Source organism: Staurois parvus, unplaced genomic scaffold, assembly GCF_062004578.1.
Source record: "Staurois parvus isolate SC_StPar_1 unplaced genomic scaffold, SC_StPar_1.0 ptg000052l, whole genome shotgun sequence".
Taxonomy (NCBI): domain Eukaryota; kingdom Metazoa; phylum Chordata; class Amphibia; order Anura; family Ranidae; genus Staurois; species Staurois parvus.
This window is the reverse complement of record NW_028317848.1, coordinates 5,282,955-5,300,789: the sequence shown is the minus strand read 5'-3', so window position 1 is coordinate 5,300,789 and position 17,835 is coordinate 5,282,955. Positions and strand designations below refer to the sequence as shown.

General features: G+C 41.6%; 1 protein-coding gene and 1 long non-coding RNA gene across 5 annotated transcripts in view; one reads left to right on the top strand and one right to left on the bottom strand.

Annotated features, from left to right (window-relative positions):
- MTERF3 (mitochondrial transcription termination factor 3) overlaps positions 1 to 17,835 on the bottom strand; it is a 97,870-nt gene that overhangs the window by 27,750 nt on the left and 52,285 nt on the right. For all 4 annotated transcript variants that reach the window (XM_089666643.1, XM_089666641.1, XM_089666640.1 and 1 more), the window contains exon 4: positions 15,669 to 15,858. In XM_089666643.1, coding sequence (XP_089522769.1) covers positions 15,669 to 15,858 — 190 coding nt within the window. The remainder of the gene's footprint in view (positions 1 to 15,668; positions 15,859 to 17,835) is intronic.
- The window catches only part of LOC149470131 (uncharacterized), a 39,998-nt gene that overhangs the window by 13,848 nt on the left and 8,315 nt on the right, over positions 1 to 17,835 (top strand). The gene's annotated exons all lie outside the window — the stretch shown is intronic.

The window sequence follows — 17,835 nt, the reverse complement described above, 5'->3', positions numbered from 1 at the left end:
TGCAAAAACAGTAATTTCTCCTACATCATGGAAAATGCCAGCAGCAGGAATTCACATTAGGCAAGTACATGTGTAAACAACAAGCAGATGCAGCCTACCTTTATAAATGGCTGGGATTGGCAATTAGAGCCATAGTACAAATACACCATAAGGCTCCATACACACTGGGAGTTTTAATAACACTGGTAACATTAGCTGTGTAAAGTCACGTTGAAAACATGTATATCAGTGTTTTTTTAACGTTTTTGTATTAGCGTTTAGTGGCGTTTTTTAGTTTTTTTTTTTTACCAAAAAAAACAAAACAAAAAAAAAACAACCAAAAACGCTGGTTTGCCGCGATTTACCGCTTTTTTGCAGCTAAAAAACTGCTCTAGAAACCCACTAGCTCTGGGTTTTTTCCAGCCAAAAAATGCCCCTGCCAAAAAATTACTATTATTATACAGTATTTATATAGCGCCAGACGGTTTGCTCAGCGCTGTACATTATAGTGGGGGACAGAACATGAGACAGTACAATACACAAGGGGATCGAGGGCCCTGCTCTTCGAGCTTACAATCTAGGAGGGAGGGGCTAGTGGTACAGGAGGAAATGGCTGTGGGGGATGGAGTGGTAGGAGTGGAGGAGGAGATCGGCTGTTAAGTGAGGGTGCGGTAGGTTTCCCTGAAAAGATGGGTTTTCAAGGTGCGCCTAAAGGTTAGGAGGGTAGGTGACAGTCTGATGGATTAGGGTAGTGAGTTCCAGAGGATGGGGGAAGTCCTGGAGAAGTCCTGCAGTCGGGCATGGGAGGAGGAGACCAGGGAGCTAGAAAGTAGGAGGTCTTGTGAGCAGCGAAGATTACGGGTTGGGTGGTATTTGGGTATCAGGTCGGTGAGGTAGTTTGGGGCAGCGTTATGGATGGCTTTGTATGTCAGTGTTAGTATTTTGAATTTAATGCGCTGGGCAATCGGAAGCCAGTGGAGGGAATGACAGAGGGGCGTGGAAGAAGCAGAGCATGGACACATAGGATAACACGCTGGAGGGTTTACTGGCTGTAGAAAAAAAACCTGTCAAAACCAAAAACAGCAGCTGTAAAAATGAAATCAGAGTCCTCAGGCAGAGGGGAATAATGGAACACTGCATGTCTTTAGCACCAAGGTTAACTGATAAAGCAATTCCAGAAATTTACATGGGACTTTCCATTGAATTCAATTCAAGCATCTACTAGCTGTGTGCACATGTATTTGTGTTTCACTAACTCAGCGATGAATGAATAAACTGCATGAGAATGAAAACAACACATTAACAAAATAGTTCTAATTTCGAAATAACAAGAAGGAACACAAAGATAGGTGCTCAGTATTGGTGACTAATTACATGAAAACTAGGACCCTGATGAAATTGGCAACTCTTTGTTTAAAGCCCAACTTCCTCTTCTCGTCTGGTGCTGACAATGAGCTGTCCTTACTGCTACAAAGAATGGCACTCACCTGACATTTACCCACTTGCCCTCCAGAGGATTTACCCCCCTTCCTGATCAGACCACTTTTTGCGACACAGCGCTGCATTACTTTAACTGACAATTGAACGGTCATGCAACACTGTACAAAAATGAAATTTACGTCCTTTTTTTTCTTCCACAAATAGAGCTTTCTTTCGGTGGTATTTGATCGCCTCTGCAATTTTTATTTTTTGTGCTATAAACAAAAAAAAGACTGACAAGTTTGAAAAAAAAACCCCAATATTTTTGACTTTTTGCTATAAAACATATCTAGTAAAAAAAAAAATTTAAAAATCTAATTTCGTCATAAATTTAGGCCAAAATGTATTCTGCTACAGGTCTGCTAAAAAAAAAGAAAATCCCAATACGTGTAAATTAATTGGTTTACGTGAAAGTTATAGCGTTTACAAATGGTGGTATATATACACTGGATTTTTTATATATTTTTTTTTAATACCAGTAATGGCAGTGATCAGCGACTTATAGCAGGACTGCAGCTGGCATTCTGACACTGGGTGGGAATTGGCTGCCACCCCAATGACACTAATACAGTGATCAGTGCTAATAAAAAGCACCAACACTGTACTAATGACACTGGGCAATAAGGGATTAACATCTGGGGTGATCAAAGGGTTAACTGTGTGCTGTTTTACTAGGGAAACTTGCTGTTGTGTAGAGAAATACACAGCAGCATGTTATTGCTGGCAGAAGAGAGACCTGTATTGTTTACACACAGTTCTCGCACCTGTCATTGTTTCCTGGCAGAGAATCTCTGGCAGGGACCCAGTGACTGACATCTGTAGCTGCTAATGGTGACGTGGGTAGGGCAGTGTGCGCCCCCTACTTGGAAATGCAAATCACGTATATATACGTGATTTTGCGCAGCCCTGCCACCCTGTAGCAGTACTTCTGCTATAGGGCAGAGGGGAAAGCGGTTAAAGTGATTCTAAAGGCTTAGATATTTAAAAAACAAAAACACATACTTACCTGCTGTGTGCAGTGGCTTTGTGGATTACCCTGTATGTCAGCTGCTTATTTGATCTGTTTGCGCTCACTTACCTACCTTTGATATCTGTGCCATTTATACCTCGTTATTAAGTTGAGCAGCAATATTTCTGCATATGATGGATATCTTTGAAATGAGGTCTAATAGAACAGCGATTGCTGATGATGTCTTTACTCAGGATACGGTTGATAATGATCTACATGGTATCTTTCTCCATTTGGCTAATCTCGCTACATCAGAGATTAGAACCATATGGGATATTACTCTCCTTGAGAAGTATATCAAGGAGGGATTAGTACCCAGATCCCTGAGATGGGATATTCCCCCGGAAAATGGGGATATTAATTGTGAAACCGAATGGTTCAATTTTTTTAACAAAATGGGCTTAGAATTATTAGGATTTCTGGTAGCCCGTAAGAAGAAAAAACTATCTCACTTGGATAATGAAATCAATTCAACACGCGAGAAATTGCGACCCCATATGAACAAAGAGGAATATAAAACCGAGTCAGACCGGGTTAAACAGCTTTTGGAAAAAACCGAAAGGGAACAGAAAAGTAAAAAGAGGAAAAAGTATAATAGGGACTTAATGGATTATAAAAATAATAATGTATTTGGTTGGCAGGATGCCAGTGGCACTGATAAAGACGTGGCTTCTGTTCCTAACCATGAAGTCCCTAGGGGATCTGGACTACGACCTCCTTATCCTCATAAGAATACTGGTAATACCTCTAGGCCCGCTTCCTCAATGCCCAAATCGGCTAAGCGTGGTCCTTATAGAGACGAGTATAACGTCTCGACGTACAATAGATATAATGATCTTTATGACTACGATGATGAGGAAATAGGGAATAGGGATATGAGGTTACACCCCTTGGATCAATACCCTAGGACAGGAACTCAACAATTCCCGTATTCTGGAGGGTGGGAACAACCACCCAGACAACGGAGGGTCTCATGGAGAGACTCGCAGGATGGGTATTATAATCCAAATTATGATAGATGCAACAATAGGGGGAGTAATCAGCCTTACTGGAGACCCCCTGAACCAAGGAATCAGGGGGGGCCCCCTATGAATCCGAACAGGGGAAGGAACTATGGTAATCAGTACCCATATAATCCACCGCACAATGGGAATGGGAATCAAAATATGCGAAACCCTACTCCCCAGGCTAATATGGGACCTGCTCTCCGCAACCCCCAACCCAATCATTTTTTAGGTGGAAATGCAACGCGGAAAAGAAGTACGCGTACAGAGGAAAGCGAGGAGGGAAAAGAGTCAACAGACCACAAAAAGAGGAAAATGTGATAGCTAAAGGCATTTTTAACTTAAGTAAAGTAACTCTTAATAATGATGAGCTGAATTTACTGAACAAGGGTCTAAAATTTGCACCAAAGAGAAAATTAGATAAATTTAGCACATATGTGGACATACACAAATTTACACGTCGTTTATCGATTAAAAGATATTTTTTAAATACGCCTTCTGTACACAACGCTTCCGGTAATGGGAATGATGATGTTAGACATTCCAATTTACGGAATGCTTCACTGTTTAATCCCCCAGCACAATCACATATTAATACTTTTAAAAGTATGGTTTTAAAGGATTTGGATAATATTAAAGTTAAGAATTTACGGAATCAGCATAAAATTAATGACAGCATTAAATCTCTGTTGGCTAATAAGGATTTAGTGGTCAGACCCGCTGATAAGGGGGGAGGCGTGGTCATTTTAGATAAGGCAGACTATATGAAACAGGTACATCTGTTGTTGGATGACAGGGACACATATCAAGTGTTACCTAAGAATCCAATGTTGCCTTATAAAAAAGAATTGAAAGCTATTATTAAACGAGGTTTTGAAAATAATATAATAACTAAAAAAGAAAAAGCATATTTATGCCCAGCAGCCCCGCGGCTTCCTGTAATGTACTGCCTCCCGAAAATACATAAAAATTCAAGTTGTCCCCCCGGTAGACCCATTATTAGTGGTATAGGGTCATTGAACTCCCGCATAGGGGAATATGTTGATATGTTTCTTCAACCTTTGGTTAGATCCACACCAGCATTCTTACGTGATACGAAGCAATTATTAATAGATCTTAAAGATTTTAATATCAATGAGAAAACTTATCTAGTTACTGCAGACGTTTCTGCTTTATATAGTAACATAAAGCATAGAGATGGAATGGATGCGGTCCAGTTCTATCTAGACACTGTTTCTGATATTCCCAGACGGCAAAAAGAGTTCATTCTGGAACTTCTGGACTTTGCTATGCATAAAAACTTCTTTTGGTTTAACCATACTTTTTACCTACAGGTCATGGGTGTAGCGATGGGGGCGAGGTTTGCCCCTAGCCTGGCCAATTTGTTTATGGCCAGGTGGGAGGAGGACTTAGTGTATTCACGTGACTGGCCTCCCCTTTTATTTTACCGGCGCTACATCGATGACCTGTTTCTTTTATGGCAGGGGGATGAGCTTTCTTTAAACAATTTTTTTACTACTTTGAACTATAATGACCTAAATATTAAGTTATCATATGAATATGATCTTAAAGAAATTAACTTTTTAGACCTTGTTTTAATTAATAGTGGTACTAAGGTTGTGACCAGGACGTATTTTAAAAGTACGGACAGGAATGGGTATATACCCACTGATAGCTGTCATCATCCGACCTGGCTGAATAATGTTCCTAGGGGACAATTCCTCAGGTTAAGGAGGAATTGTACCACCTTGCCAGATTATCACTATCAATCAGGGTTACTCAAAGCCAGATTTGTGGAGAAAGGTTACAACTCTCACATTTTGGATCAAACTGCCAATGAGATTGGCTTATTGGATAGGGAGGATCTGCTCACTATGGAGAAAAGAGTAAGACCGGACAAATTTTGCCCCTTTGTTACGGACTTCTCTATTCAATTTAGAGAAGTCACCAGAATCATTAAGAAGAATTGGGCTGTCCTTAGGAATGACCCTATATTGGGTGATTCTCTACCTGAATTCCCTGAGATCACTTTCAGGAAGGCACCTCCACTCAGGCTTTTGGTAGCCCCTAATGTAGTCGACCAACCAAGGAATATGACCTCACCATTCGGGCTTAAAGGGTTCTTCCCGTGTAATAAATGTATCGCCTGTAGATATAATGGGGTACATAAAACTAAAATCAAGGAGTTTGGTTCTAGCATTACCGGTAAAAGATATGCCATACATCAAACTATCACATGCAATACTACACATACAGTATATCTTTTACAATGTCCCTGTAAGCTCCAGTATGTGGGTAGAACTACCAGACGTCTGAGGGATCGACTCAGGGAGCATTACAATAAAATAAAAAAGGGCTTTGAGCACCATTCATTATCAAAGCATTATAAAGATTGTCATGCTAAAGACCCTTCATCTCTGAAATGTACAGCTATAGATGTGATAGATCAGCATTGGAGGGGGGGGCACAAGAGGAGAGCAGTGTCCCGTCTTGAGACGAAGTGGATTGTAGAGCTCAAGTCCCTTCAACCCAGAGGCCTGAACGTAGACCTAGACATCAACTGTTATATTGACAATAGTTGATTTCTGTTTGAGGAGGTTTATAGTGTTTTCCGTTTTAACGTTTTTTATGGCTTTAGACTTTTATCCTGTCCACTGTGCTATTTTTATTAGGGTTTTAATCTAATTTTAATTTTTTCACTAATATATGTGCTATTTCCGGTTTCTGCACCTTTGAGTGTTAGCTTTTGTATATCGAACAATAAGTATGTCAATATCAATAATACCGTATATTTATAATCTCTTTACATGATATTACATGATTGCCAGTAACGCTTGACCGTTTGTCAGGAATATGTGACACTTATTTCTGATAATAGCACATATAAGTGATTTTAATGTGTTATGATTATAGTGTTTCATTTAAGACTCTCCATGTTATTTCTGGGGAACAATAATTAATGGATCAGTGTAAGGACTCTAATTATATATGATCCATCAGTGTGCATGTGTATATTTAACATATGCTGTCCTTTTAAATTTTATGGTTTTAGATTCATTCCATTGATATATGTTATTGATTCCACTGATATATGTTGTTTTGTGATGACTTTGATATATTTCCCTGGTGATCTAGTGTATTTAGATCGAGTTTACATTAATAAATAGCTGCTGCTCTGGTCTCCGCTTCTATGGAGTACAAGAGCAGCCGTCCAGACCCGCCTTAACCCTGCCTATGTGTGGGCAGACTTTAACATTGGGCCTCAGTGTCCATGTTGATGATGCGCTCGCGCATGCGCAGTCGTTACAAGTTAGCGTGTGACGTCATTCGCGCATGCGCAGTATCCCGGAGCGGCGCGTGGTGCGTAATGCGCATGCGCGACCGCGGCATTTTTAAATCGGCGTCTAGGGGCAGGATTCACCCCTTTGAAAACGAGCTTTAGCTCGAAACATGTTAGGGGATCCACCCTATTGACGCCTTTGTTACTAAGAGATCCACTAGCCACCAGGGAACTACCTCACCTGACCTGGATGAGTATATTTCTGTTTATACTCACTATACTCTATGGCTATGTATTTGTGATACCACTGACCACCAGGGTTCTATTGATTGAACTTTGATCTGTATGCGCTGCATGTTGAGTGCACCACTGACCATCAGGGAGCTGATTGATGTGGGCCTGGATTTTTATTATATTATATCAATGTGAGTCCTGGCTGCTTGGTCTTTGTTTTATGTTCTTAAATAAACGTACTTTACTATTAGCGCTTTCTTGCCTCCCGGCTCGTTTTTAATGAGCTTATGCAAGGTGGCGTTTTTGGATTTGAAAGCCAGAAGGGGCCTGGATAGCGTTGTACCTGTGACCCGGATGTCCATACATGGCCAGATGGTGCCCAGGATACGGTTGACCAGACCATGATGCCCGGTTGCTGTTAATTACATACAATGCTCATATTGTGTGTACTTGTGGTAAGCGCACAACCTCACTAATTTCTCGTATTGCATCGTTTATGATCTGGAACATCATTTGGATCATTTCCATCTTTTCAGGCTGGAATATATGAACTATTATATGAACTGCTGTATTGGTACTTCATATCATAAACAGTCCCGTGTTTATTATCTGTCCTCTAGCGCTGCATACCCCATTTATAGCTTTTGCACAGAGCAGCCCGGATCTTCCTCTTCTCGGATCCCCTGCTGGCGCTCCGGGCCCCTCCCTCCTGTCGGGTGCCCCCACAGTAAGCAGCTTGCTATGCAGGCACCCGATGCTCCGTGTGTCCATTCACACGGAGCTGTAGTTCGGCCCCACCCCCCTCTCTTCTCATTGGCTGTGACTGACAGCAGTTGGAGCCAATGGCTCTCGCTGCTGCCTCAGTCAATGAGGAGAGAGAGTCCCAGGATAGCTGAGACTCCAGTGCACATCGCTGGATTGAGAGGGGGCTTAGGTGAATATTAGAGGGGGGGCTGGGGGGATGCTGCACAGAGAAAGTTTTTTAGAATGCTTGAAGGTAAAAATCTTCAGCCTTTAGAACCACTTTAAGTGCAGATATGCGCAACCGGATTATGCGCCCAGGTTGGCATGATGATGCACCCCTAGGGGCTAACAGTCATTTAACTAAAAAAAGAGCAACGTCTAGTGAACCAGCAAATTTCTGTGAAGGGGAGGGCAATGCCAAATTAAGGGTGGGTACTGCAATGAAAAGCAATTTTTTTTTGTTCCAAGCGGAGATGGGTTTTAAAGCTGAACTCCAGGATAATTAAATACTATGAAATGATTGTCATATGTTTTCTTCCTTGAATCTTGGTGTGCTCCAGATCTGTGCAATAATCCAGTAAAAAATGTGTCTGTGCAGGAGCTTCCTGTATTAAAGACCAGTCACTGGTGCTCCCTCTTCTTTTGCCTGGTCTTGTCTCCACCCCCTCCAAAAGTGGTGAGGCCTAATGGCCCACCACCCCCCAGCTCTGTTTTCTGCACAGTACACTACAGTGATGATATCACAGCTTTTTTTACAAGGTAATATCTGTTTTTGCAAAGGCATTTGGTGCACACAAACTTATCCGCTTTGTGTCAAGTGAAGAGTATATTTAAATCAGGGGTGTCCGTCCAACCTGTACCCCAGGATGGCTATGAATGTGGCCCAACACAAAATTGTAAGCTTACCTAAAATGTTGATTTTTTAAAAATTACTTAAAAAAATGTGTTTACACTTTGCAAACACATGCGGCTGAAGAAAACTTTTTCAGTGTCTCTTTACTGGACTTTAAAGCGGAGTTCCACTCAAAAGCAGAAGCTCTACTTATTTGCCTCCTCCACCCCTCTACTGCCATATTTGGCACCTTTTGTGGGGAAGGGGGAGTGGGTACCTGGTTCTGAAAGGTACCCGCTCCCACTTCCGGCTCACGGAAAGGTCCCAATCTCCTCTTTCCCGATCATGTGACCGCCGTGACGGAGTGTCACGGCGGTCACATGACCCTAAACCCTGCCCCTCCTCCTAGCTTCTAAAACCCTTAAAGGGCCAGGAGGTGCTGGCGCCAAGGGGTTAATATGTTTTATCTTCCCAAAGAAAAATCTCCCACTCCTCACAATCACACCTCATTCATGCCATCCGTTTTCAGCAGCAACTTTATTTAGGAGCAATTATTTTCAAGGATGAATTATACGAAGCAGAACCAAAATATCTGATAAGCACCTTGAGAATTCATTGAGAATTGCTACTACATCCATCCAACCAGATGTTGATGCGTAAGTTTATCAAAAACAGTGTCAAATATCGCACTAGTTTTATGTTGTCCTCTTTTACTTTCATAATAAAAAATATTTAAAGTTTTATTACTCAGGTGCATTATCTATATCAGTGATCGCTAACTTGTGATCTGCCCAACTTTTTCTGCTCAACAGCTATCTTTATTGTTAGTGTATTTTATGTGTGGCCCAAGACAATTCCTCTTCTTTCAGTGTGGCCCAGGAAAGTCAAAAGTTTGGACACCCCTGATTTAAATGAAAGATTTTTGTGCCCGGAGTGCAGCTTTAATTATTATAAAGTTCAAGGGGAATTGGATTAATCTAGAGGCAGAAAACCCCACTTAGAGAATGAAAGGCACCACAATCAAGCACACAGGTGTCTGATGATAGGGACTCACATGTCAAAAACAAATAAGTGGGTGGAAATATTCTGTAACCTGCAGATGCCTTAAAGTGGTTGTAGAGGCTGAAGGTTTTTTACCTTCATGCATTGTATGCATGAAGGTAAAACACCTTCAATGTGCAGTCCAACCCCCCTCAGCCCCCCCCCCAATATTTACCTGAGCCTGATCTCAATCCAGCGATGTACATGAGAGCCTTGGCTCTCCCGGGTCTCTCTATCCTCACTGGCTAAGACTCAGCATTGTAGAAGCCAGTGTCAATCATGGCCAGTGAGGAGGGAGCAGGGGGTGTGGTATGTCACGGTACCACACTTGAATCTACTGAGCGCCGGAGAGCGACCCATTCTTTCACAAGTGTTTGTAGAAGCAGTCTGCATGCCTAGGTGCTTGATTTTATACACATGTGGCCATGGAGGTGATTGGAACACCTGAATCCAATGATTTGGAGGGCTGGCCCAATACTTTTGGCAATATAGTGTACCTGAAGCAGCCCCCAGTCATGCTTGAATGCTGGGCTATTCTAAAAAGCAAAACGTCCAGAAAGCATCTGAGTTTGCTACTATGCCCTGCCCCTCACATATTTCTATTGGTCCTTGATTGTAATGTGAAACCTCACTGTCCAATATCAACATGCAAGAGGTGGGATAAGGGAGAAAAATATGACACTACCAACAAGTGCCAAAGTTGTGCCTGTCAAACCAGCCTGACAGTTGTGGCAGTAAGGTGGGGAAGCAGTAGTTCACCATACAAAGTCTTTCTTAATGCGAATTTCAAGTATATCTAATCCTAAAAATGAAATGTCCTTTTCACTGCTTACAGGTCCTTAATGTGGTGGCTGCATTAGCTTATGTTTTTTTTAGCCTAAGAACACCACTTTCAGCAAGTACAGAAAAAGCCTGTTGATCCTGCCAAAAATGCCATATCCTTGTCACCTCCTGCAAGCTGAAAATAAAGCACAAACAACCTTACCTTCCTTGTGTAAACTACTAATCACATCAATCCATCGTGTAATGGGGATAAACAGAGGCAGAAATGTTTGAAGTCCAGCCTGTGTTACCACCGTGGCTGCCATCATAGATACAGTGGAGAAATGAATGTAGACACAGAAGGACCATTTTTTGGGTTTAGATATGCTTTAGGATACCACATGAAGCACACAGGGTATGCTTTATTTTCAGGGGATCAGCTGACTCACAGACTTGTGATGTGGGAAGGAGCAGTAAAGCACAAGCACTGTGTAGCACTACAAAGCAGTAAGTGTTGTCCTCACGTTATTAACACACTAAGTACTGTACATGTCTCATTACAAACCTTATGGAAGGTCAAACACCAATGCACCCGGATAAAAATATTTGCAAATAAATTTAATCAAGCTCACCTCTTTACAGATTTACCAAAAAAAAAATAAAATAAATAAAAGTCTGTACATCCCCTCTAACATTGAAGGCATATTCCACCTTCAATAAATAAATGCACCTGTATTGAAAAAAAAAATGCATGTATTTATTTTTCTTCATTGCAGCCTGCAAAGCACTGCAACGGAGATCAGTGGATTGCGGGTGCAATTCACAGGCTCCTGCAGACTATTCCTCCAGCCCTAGTTCTGTACTGAGGAACGGACCTTTAAGCTAATGAGCTGGAGAAAGTATTAATGGACTACAAAGTGTGGTGACGTCACTGCGCCTGGTGCTCTATTAAGGACTACAACTCCTTCTGCTGCAGTGGCAGATGGAACTTGTAGTCTCACCATTCTCAGATCTCTGTTAATAGTTGATGCCGCTGTGTGGGCGAAGCCACATACAGCCCAATCAAATTTAAAATTACACAGAAGGCTGTGGAGGATTACCTATTATTAAGGGTCCATGTGTTAGTGATCCTGAAGGCCTTTTGACCCTGTGCGGGTCGCAAGTAGGGGGTGAGCGGGCAATTCAGCCATTTTTGGATATCTCTGCACATTTATCAGCACTTTTTTTTTTTACTTCAAGAATTGCTGTGGACTTTATATATGGTTTTTTGTATATTGTCAGGTGTTTTACACCTCACGGGACTTTATATATTTATTCATGTTTATTTGCATGATCAGTTCTTAGTTTATGTGTTTATTGGGATGCACGTGTGTTTTGTGTTATATGGTGGGAACTGATTTTTAGTTCCGGTGGGAGGTTTTTAAGCACATTGAGTCCTGTTGTGACTTACTTGTTTGATTTGGAGCACTTATTCATTTATGTGTGAAGAATTTTTATGGTAGTAGCGCTGCATCATTTGTGTCTCATTTATATTTTTTGTCTATGGGTATATGACTGTATGTAGCAGCTTTACCTTTGTTGGTAGGTATTAGTTTTTAGGTAGGAGCGCAGGAGTTTGTCACACTGTGGGGATAAGGACCCCATGATTCAGGTTAGTGTGGGGCGGGGGGGGGGGGGGGCGGGGAATGGCACCATAAATATGCATGTAACATGAAAAATGTTGTGAAAGGTGAACTTTGCCTATATGGAATGGAGACATTTGCGCTTAGATGTGGGAGACCCCCTGTGATTTGCTGCGGATAGGAAGCCCATTTAAAAACAAACAACATGGGATGACAGCTATTTAGGATACTCACATGTAACTGCTCACGAAGCGATTACCTGCGATTGATTGGCCCAGGATGCAGACTGTTTGCATCCATGGCTGACCATTCGCAGGAAATTGATTCATGAGCAATTATATGCAAGCAGATGTGAATAATTGCGGGGCTGTCAGTCCCCATGGTTTTCAATGGGGTTTCCCATCTGCAGCTAATCGCAGAGAACCCCCACTGGGCCTCCCACATCTAAACGCAAATAGCTCCATTCGCAAGTGTGAATGGAGCCTAAAGCTGAACCCTAGTGAAGGGAGCAGCAGTTGCTCTGTGCAGGTATGGCTGACCTCTCAATTTGCCTTTCTGCAGTGTGGCAGGTTCATCATCCGTATCAATTTCATCTTCTCTGCTGTTTTTTCCACGTATAATGACTTTCTGCTTCAGGCGTTGGGTGGCCAAAGATGAGTAGAAAACGAGCAAAAATTCAAACATTCTTTCAATCTAACATTCAATGGTCCAATCACTGTATCCAAAAATTTCCAGCAAACTTCAACATTTTTCCAATTGATTTCTACTACTAACCCCACTACTCATGCAAATTTCACTAAAATCTTTTTTTTTTTCCCCGAGCGGCTGATCTACAAACTATTAGAAAATTGTTCATTTGAAAAACATTTTTCAACATGTTCATTTGTTCATTTTTGATCTTGAAATGGAAATCGCCTGCCGCAGAAAGCACACTAACCATATGAAAATTGAATGTTCAGTCTATTTGTTCAATTTTCTATGCATCTATTGCCAGCTTAAGTACGTACACTGCACTACACATACATTGCAGGCAGTATACAAAAAACATTTCTAGGAGACAAGTAAAGGATTTTCTTTTTTTTGTAACTGGCAGAAGAGGCATGCAAAGTGTGTTGGCACTGGACTGATCCACAATAGCAGATATGCGCTTATCTTCAAGACATTTTTTGCCCAAAATTAGCAATTCATGGATTAAATTGTTCTTGCTGTCTATTAATATAAAACCTTTTCTCTGTTTTCCAGACATTTTCTTATGAGCTTTTGAAGTTCTTTGCTTGTCAGTCTCTTCCTATCTTAATTAGCAGAATAAAGAGATGCAGGGATGAGAGAAGCTATTATAAGACTGTCTTATACAAACCATCAGATCATATCAGATATTCTGAAAGCAGGCTGTGATGATTACTATAGTGTGTGCATAACAACCAGAGCCAGATTTCTGCATAGCCAACATAGGCTGTGGCCTAGGTCTGTAGAGCTATCAGGGGCAGTACATAGTTATCCACATATGCTGCCAATTGTCATAGCCATTTTCCCATGTATAATCCATTTCCAGACTATCAGCTGATCAGATCCTCATTGCTGCTGCCTCTGCACAACTTGTATATTTTGCTTGTAAAACATACAACATATTGTGTGCTTATACATTATATGACAAAAAGTATGTAGACACTCGATCATCACACGTATAGGAGTTTATAAGTCATCCAAACCATGGGCTTTAAGGGGTTGGCCCCCTTCCTAACAATAGTAGCCTCCACTTTTCTGATCATGTCTGTGGCAATTTGTGCCTAGCCAGCCAAAAAAGAGACTGCATAAAGTAAGCAGATGTTGAACGAGAAGACCTCAATTGGTTTTCCAGTTTATCCCAAGGTATTCAAATAGGGTTAACGTGGTTGTAGACCCTTTGTTATACCCAGTGAAGTGACTGGCCTCAGGTGATATACAGAGATGAAGCAAATCCTCCTACATAAGTTGTACCTGTTTATTTGAGGTCTTCTCTTTGCTACAGCTGTTCAATTTCCAGAATGTATACAGCTTGCCTGAGCTTTCAGAAAGCAGGGGACATGGAGCTGAAGTTACACTGTGCAGAGCTCAGTGAGGAGTACTGAGAGATGATTAGAGGAAAGGGACACGTTCCCCCCCCCCCCTTCCAAACAGCACACAGGAACAAAGCTGAGGCTGACAATCACAAGCTGTGTGCTGGAGCTTCCTCCCCCCCCCCCCACCTTATTACCTCTTGGTGTCAGGAAAATTTGTCAGAAGTGACTCATGCAGACAGCAGAATAAAGATGTAGCAAAGAGAAATAACACTTAGTGCTTCAAATTGAGATAGTGTACACTATAGAGCAAACTTTCTCAATCTTTTCATCACAGAAGAAACTTTGAAATATATTTCTGGTCTCAGGGAGCTCCTGCTAAAATTTATTACATCTACAACTCATGATGGTCAGTGGGAAGAATGCTCCTTACACTTGTGGACGTTGAGAAGAATTAGCCCCTTTACAGATAGCTAAAAAGATCAATGGTGTCAGTGGGAACTTATATGAGAGGCAGAAATTGCTGATTGCTTAAGAAGCCGCTTTGCAACCTCTGGAGGAACCCTAGAATTCCATGGAGTCTTGGTTGAGAAACTCTATCATAGGTGGATATGATTTGTTCATGTTTCGTGTCAGAGGTTCACATCCACTGCTCTGTGCAGTTTACTCATATTCTTCCACACCAAAACATGACTTTTTGGAGCTGGATTTAAATATCTATTGTAAAATGTAAAAGGACAATTTTACATCCTGAGAGAGCTGGACAAGCCTGGGTTGACAGAAGCCAGATTGGCGTCTACATTTGTTCCGTTTTTTCCTTTCTCTGTCCTTTCCTCCCTTTCTTAGAGATTTTTTCTTCTTTCCCCTCTTTCTTTGAGTTTCACTTCCATACATGGTATATGACCATGTGTGTTTGTCTGTGCTCACCTGTGGGCGTCATCTGCTATTCCCTGTGTTTTATGTCCTTCCCTTTCATCACTTCCTGGGCCGCCTCCTAGCTGGCTTGTCTATTTAAGACATGCTCAGTCTGTCCCACTTTGCCTGAGCAATGTGTTGTTGTTGGAGCTCCCTTGTGTTTCTACTGAGAATCCTTTATAGTCTGTCTGTTTACCGACCCCGGCTTCGTTCCTGACATTGCTAGTTTTCCGCCTGTCCTGACCTCAGCTCGCCTACTGGATTCCCTGTGTCTACTCCCGTTGTACTCTGCTCCCGCTAGCGGTCTCCTCTACCTCAGCTGGGTGTACCTGGGGGCAGCGACCTGGTCCCAGCCTGCTGCAAGTCCATCCCCACCATCAGGGGCTCTGGTGAAAAAGCAGGCTGGGGCTTAGACTCCGCACCCTGGGGAACCCCAAGTTGTGGATCAAAGAGCTCACTACCACAGGTGCTGACATTCCCACCCTCTCTGAGTCAGACATTGCCACTGTGCACATTCATGACCATGATGTTTCTTTACTTTTGTGATTACTGCTTTAAAATGTTGTTTCCATTATGGGCAGCTGCAGCCCTCTTATGTACAATGCTGACTGAGGATATTTCTATGCTATTTTGTGACCTCTTCTGGTTGTAAAAAATGATTCGGTAAAAAAGGGCAATTTACATACTTTTGACCATATGGTGCATCTCAATCCTTCCCTAGATAGTGGTACCTTTTCTGAAGATTATCAAGGTCTTTACTAAGTATGAATGGGTTCTTGGTCAACAGAGGCCCCAATTTACTGTCTTCTACGCCCACATCTTTCAGGAAAAAAAGGAATTTGCGGATATCCTTTTCAAAGTCTAACTTCAGAAGAAATGTTCCAACTTTGGGGCGCTCTTCAAGTTTTGATAGATCCACACCTGTTGCAAATAAAAAAGGGTTTGTCTATTAACATTGGCACACTAAATTAGAGTTTCTCAAACTTTTTTCAGGCAAGGCACCCTTTAAAATTCTGCACAATTTTGAGGCACCCCATTCTAAAATGAAAAACTAAACTAATAGTTTTACATAAAGCTGAAACATGTGGGACACCCAACATTAGAGGCGATTTATTCTTCCAAAGCAAATATACCTTTGCACACTGATACTGACTAGTGTTCCAATGTTTCACTCCTCTTCCAGTTTCTCTCTCTCACTTAGCTAATGTGACCCTAGTGCTGACTGAGAGGGGCAAGCAAGGATGATGTGCAGGCGCCCGACATCTTTAACAACTGATGACATCACTGATTGCCAAGATGCTAGGAACAAGAAGGTTGTAATGGTGCACAATGAAAACCTGTAGGCTTGTGTAACTAAAAGGCAGTCTTGACCCTCCTGCTGGCTTGTATGCACATTTTGGTAAATTTTTAGGCATTTTGCCAAGGCACCCCTGAAGACAAGTAAAGGCTCCCTGGTTGAAAAAGGCTGCACTAAATATTGCATGAAGGAATTTCTTCTGAAGCTCATCTACGAAAAGGTGAAGAACAATGCACCAAATTAGACTAATATTGAGATTCAAAGAACATGGATGGATCTTCAATTCCCAAAGGAAATCAAACAGAGGTTTTAGGGATGAAAGAAAAATCTAGCCCATACTAAATGAACCTTATACAAAAGAAATTCAGATTGATCCTCCATTGCCGAACAAATAACAAGTCCCTCATTGCAAATAAAACCTAAACATTTATATAGAAAAAGTTCACAAAAAGGGGCCTGCATTTTTAACAAAAAAATATAAACATATTGACTGCATCAAAGCACCAAAAGTTTAAAGCCTCCCTATGTTATGTAGTTTTAAAAAGATTATTGTGTGAACCTTACAAAACCAACCAGACTGAGCATTTACTTTTGTTAAAGACTAGCTCTATACAACTCTATCAAATGAGATCAAGTAAATCCAATGAAAGCTTAGGTAAAAGTGTTTCCTTGGTCTTTTGGATGCTCTTCCATGCTCATCCAGACATGAGAGTTCCTAAATCTAAGCGACCGTACCAAAATGTTAGGAGCCAGTAGCAACGTGGCTGTGTCTGCTATATCAATCTGTGCAGACTTAAAGTGGAAATAAAGCCCAATTTGTAAGTTGTACCTACAGGTAAGCCTAAATTAAGGCTTAATTGTAGGTACAGTGAATATCTCCTAAAGAGATATTTACACAGCATGCAGCCAGTGATGTCACACTGTGCCGTCCCTTCAGAGCTCCGTGCTGCAGCCGAGGGCTCCCACGTGCATGCACGGGAGTTAAGTCATTGCGGCTCTGGTCAGTCATACTGCCAGAACCTGCAAACCCAGGTGAAGATGGCGGCGCCAGGGAGCCGTGACATCGCAGCGCTGGAGTGATCCGTGTACAGGCAAGTCTGCATAATGTACTAGCATGTGGTGCATACTAGTACATTATAACCCAAACCTGCAGGGGGCCCATTATTTTGTTTCAGTTTTTCGGGAGGTTTACTACCACTTTAAAATTAAAATATAAATAGGCGCTACATTTGCCCAAACAAACTTCATATAGTGCAATAAGTTTACAAAAACCTGAGGGTTATCTCAATTTTGGTCCATGCAAAAAATTATAGCCTACAGCACCTGGTATTCACAGGCGGTCGCCCATCCAGGTACTAACCAGGTCTGACACAGCTTAGCTTCAAGATCAGACAAGATTGGGTGCATTCAGGGTGATGTGGCCGTGGGTGGCTAAGAGATATTGTAACCCCTCCATATAGCAATTCAACCAATAGTGGACATGTGAAGTAAATAATAAAAAACCATGAACATAATGACAACTCTTGTAACTGGCCCAAAATAGGGTAATAGAAAATTCTAAAGAGGGTAAAAAAAAAAAATCAAAAAATGTGAAAAAAAAT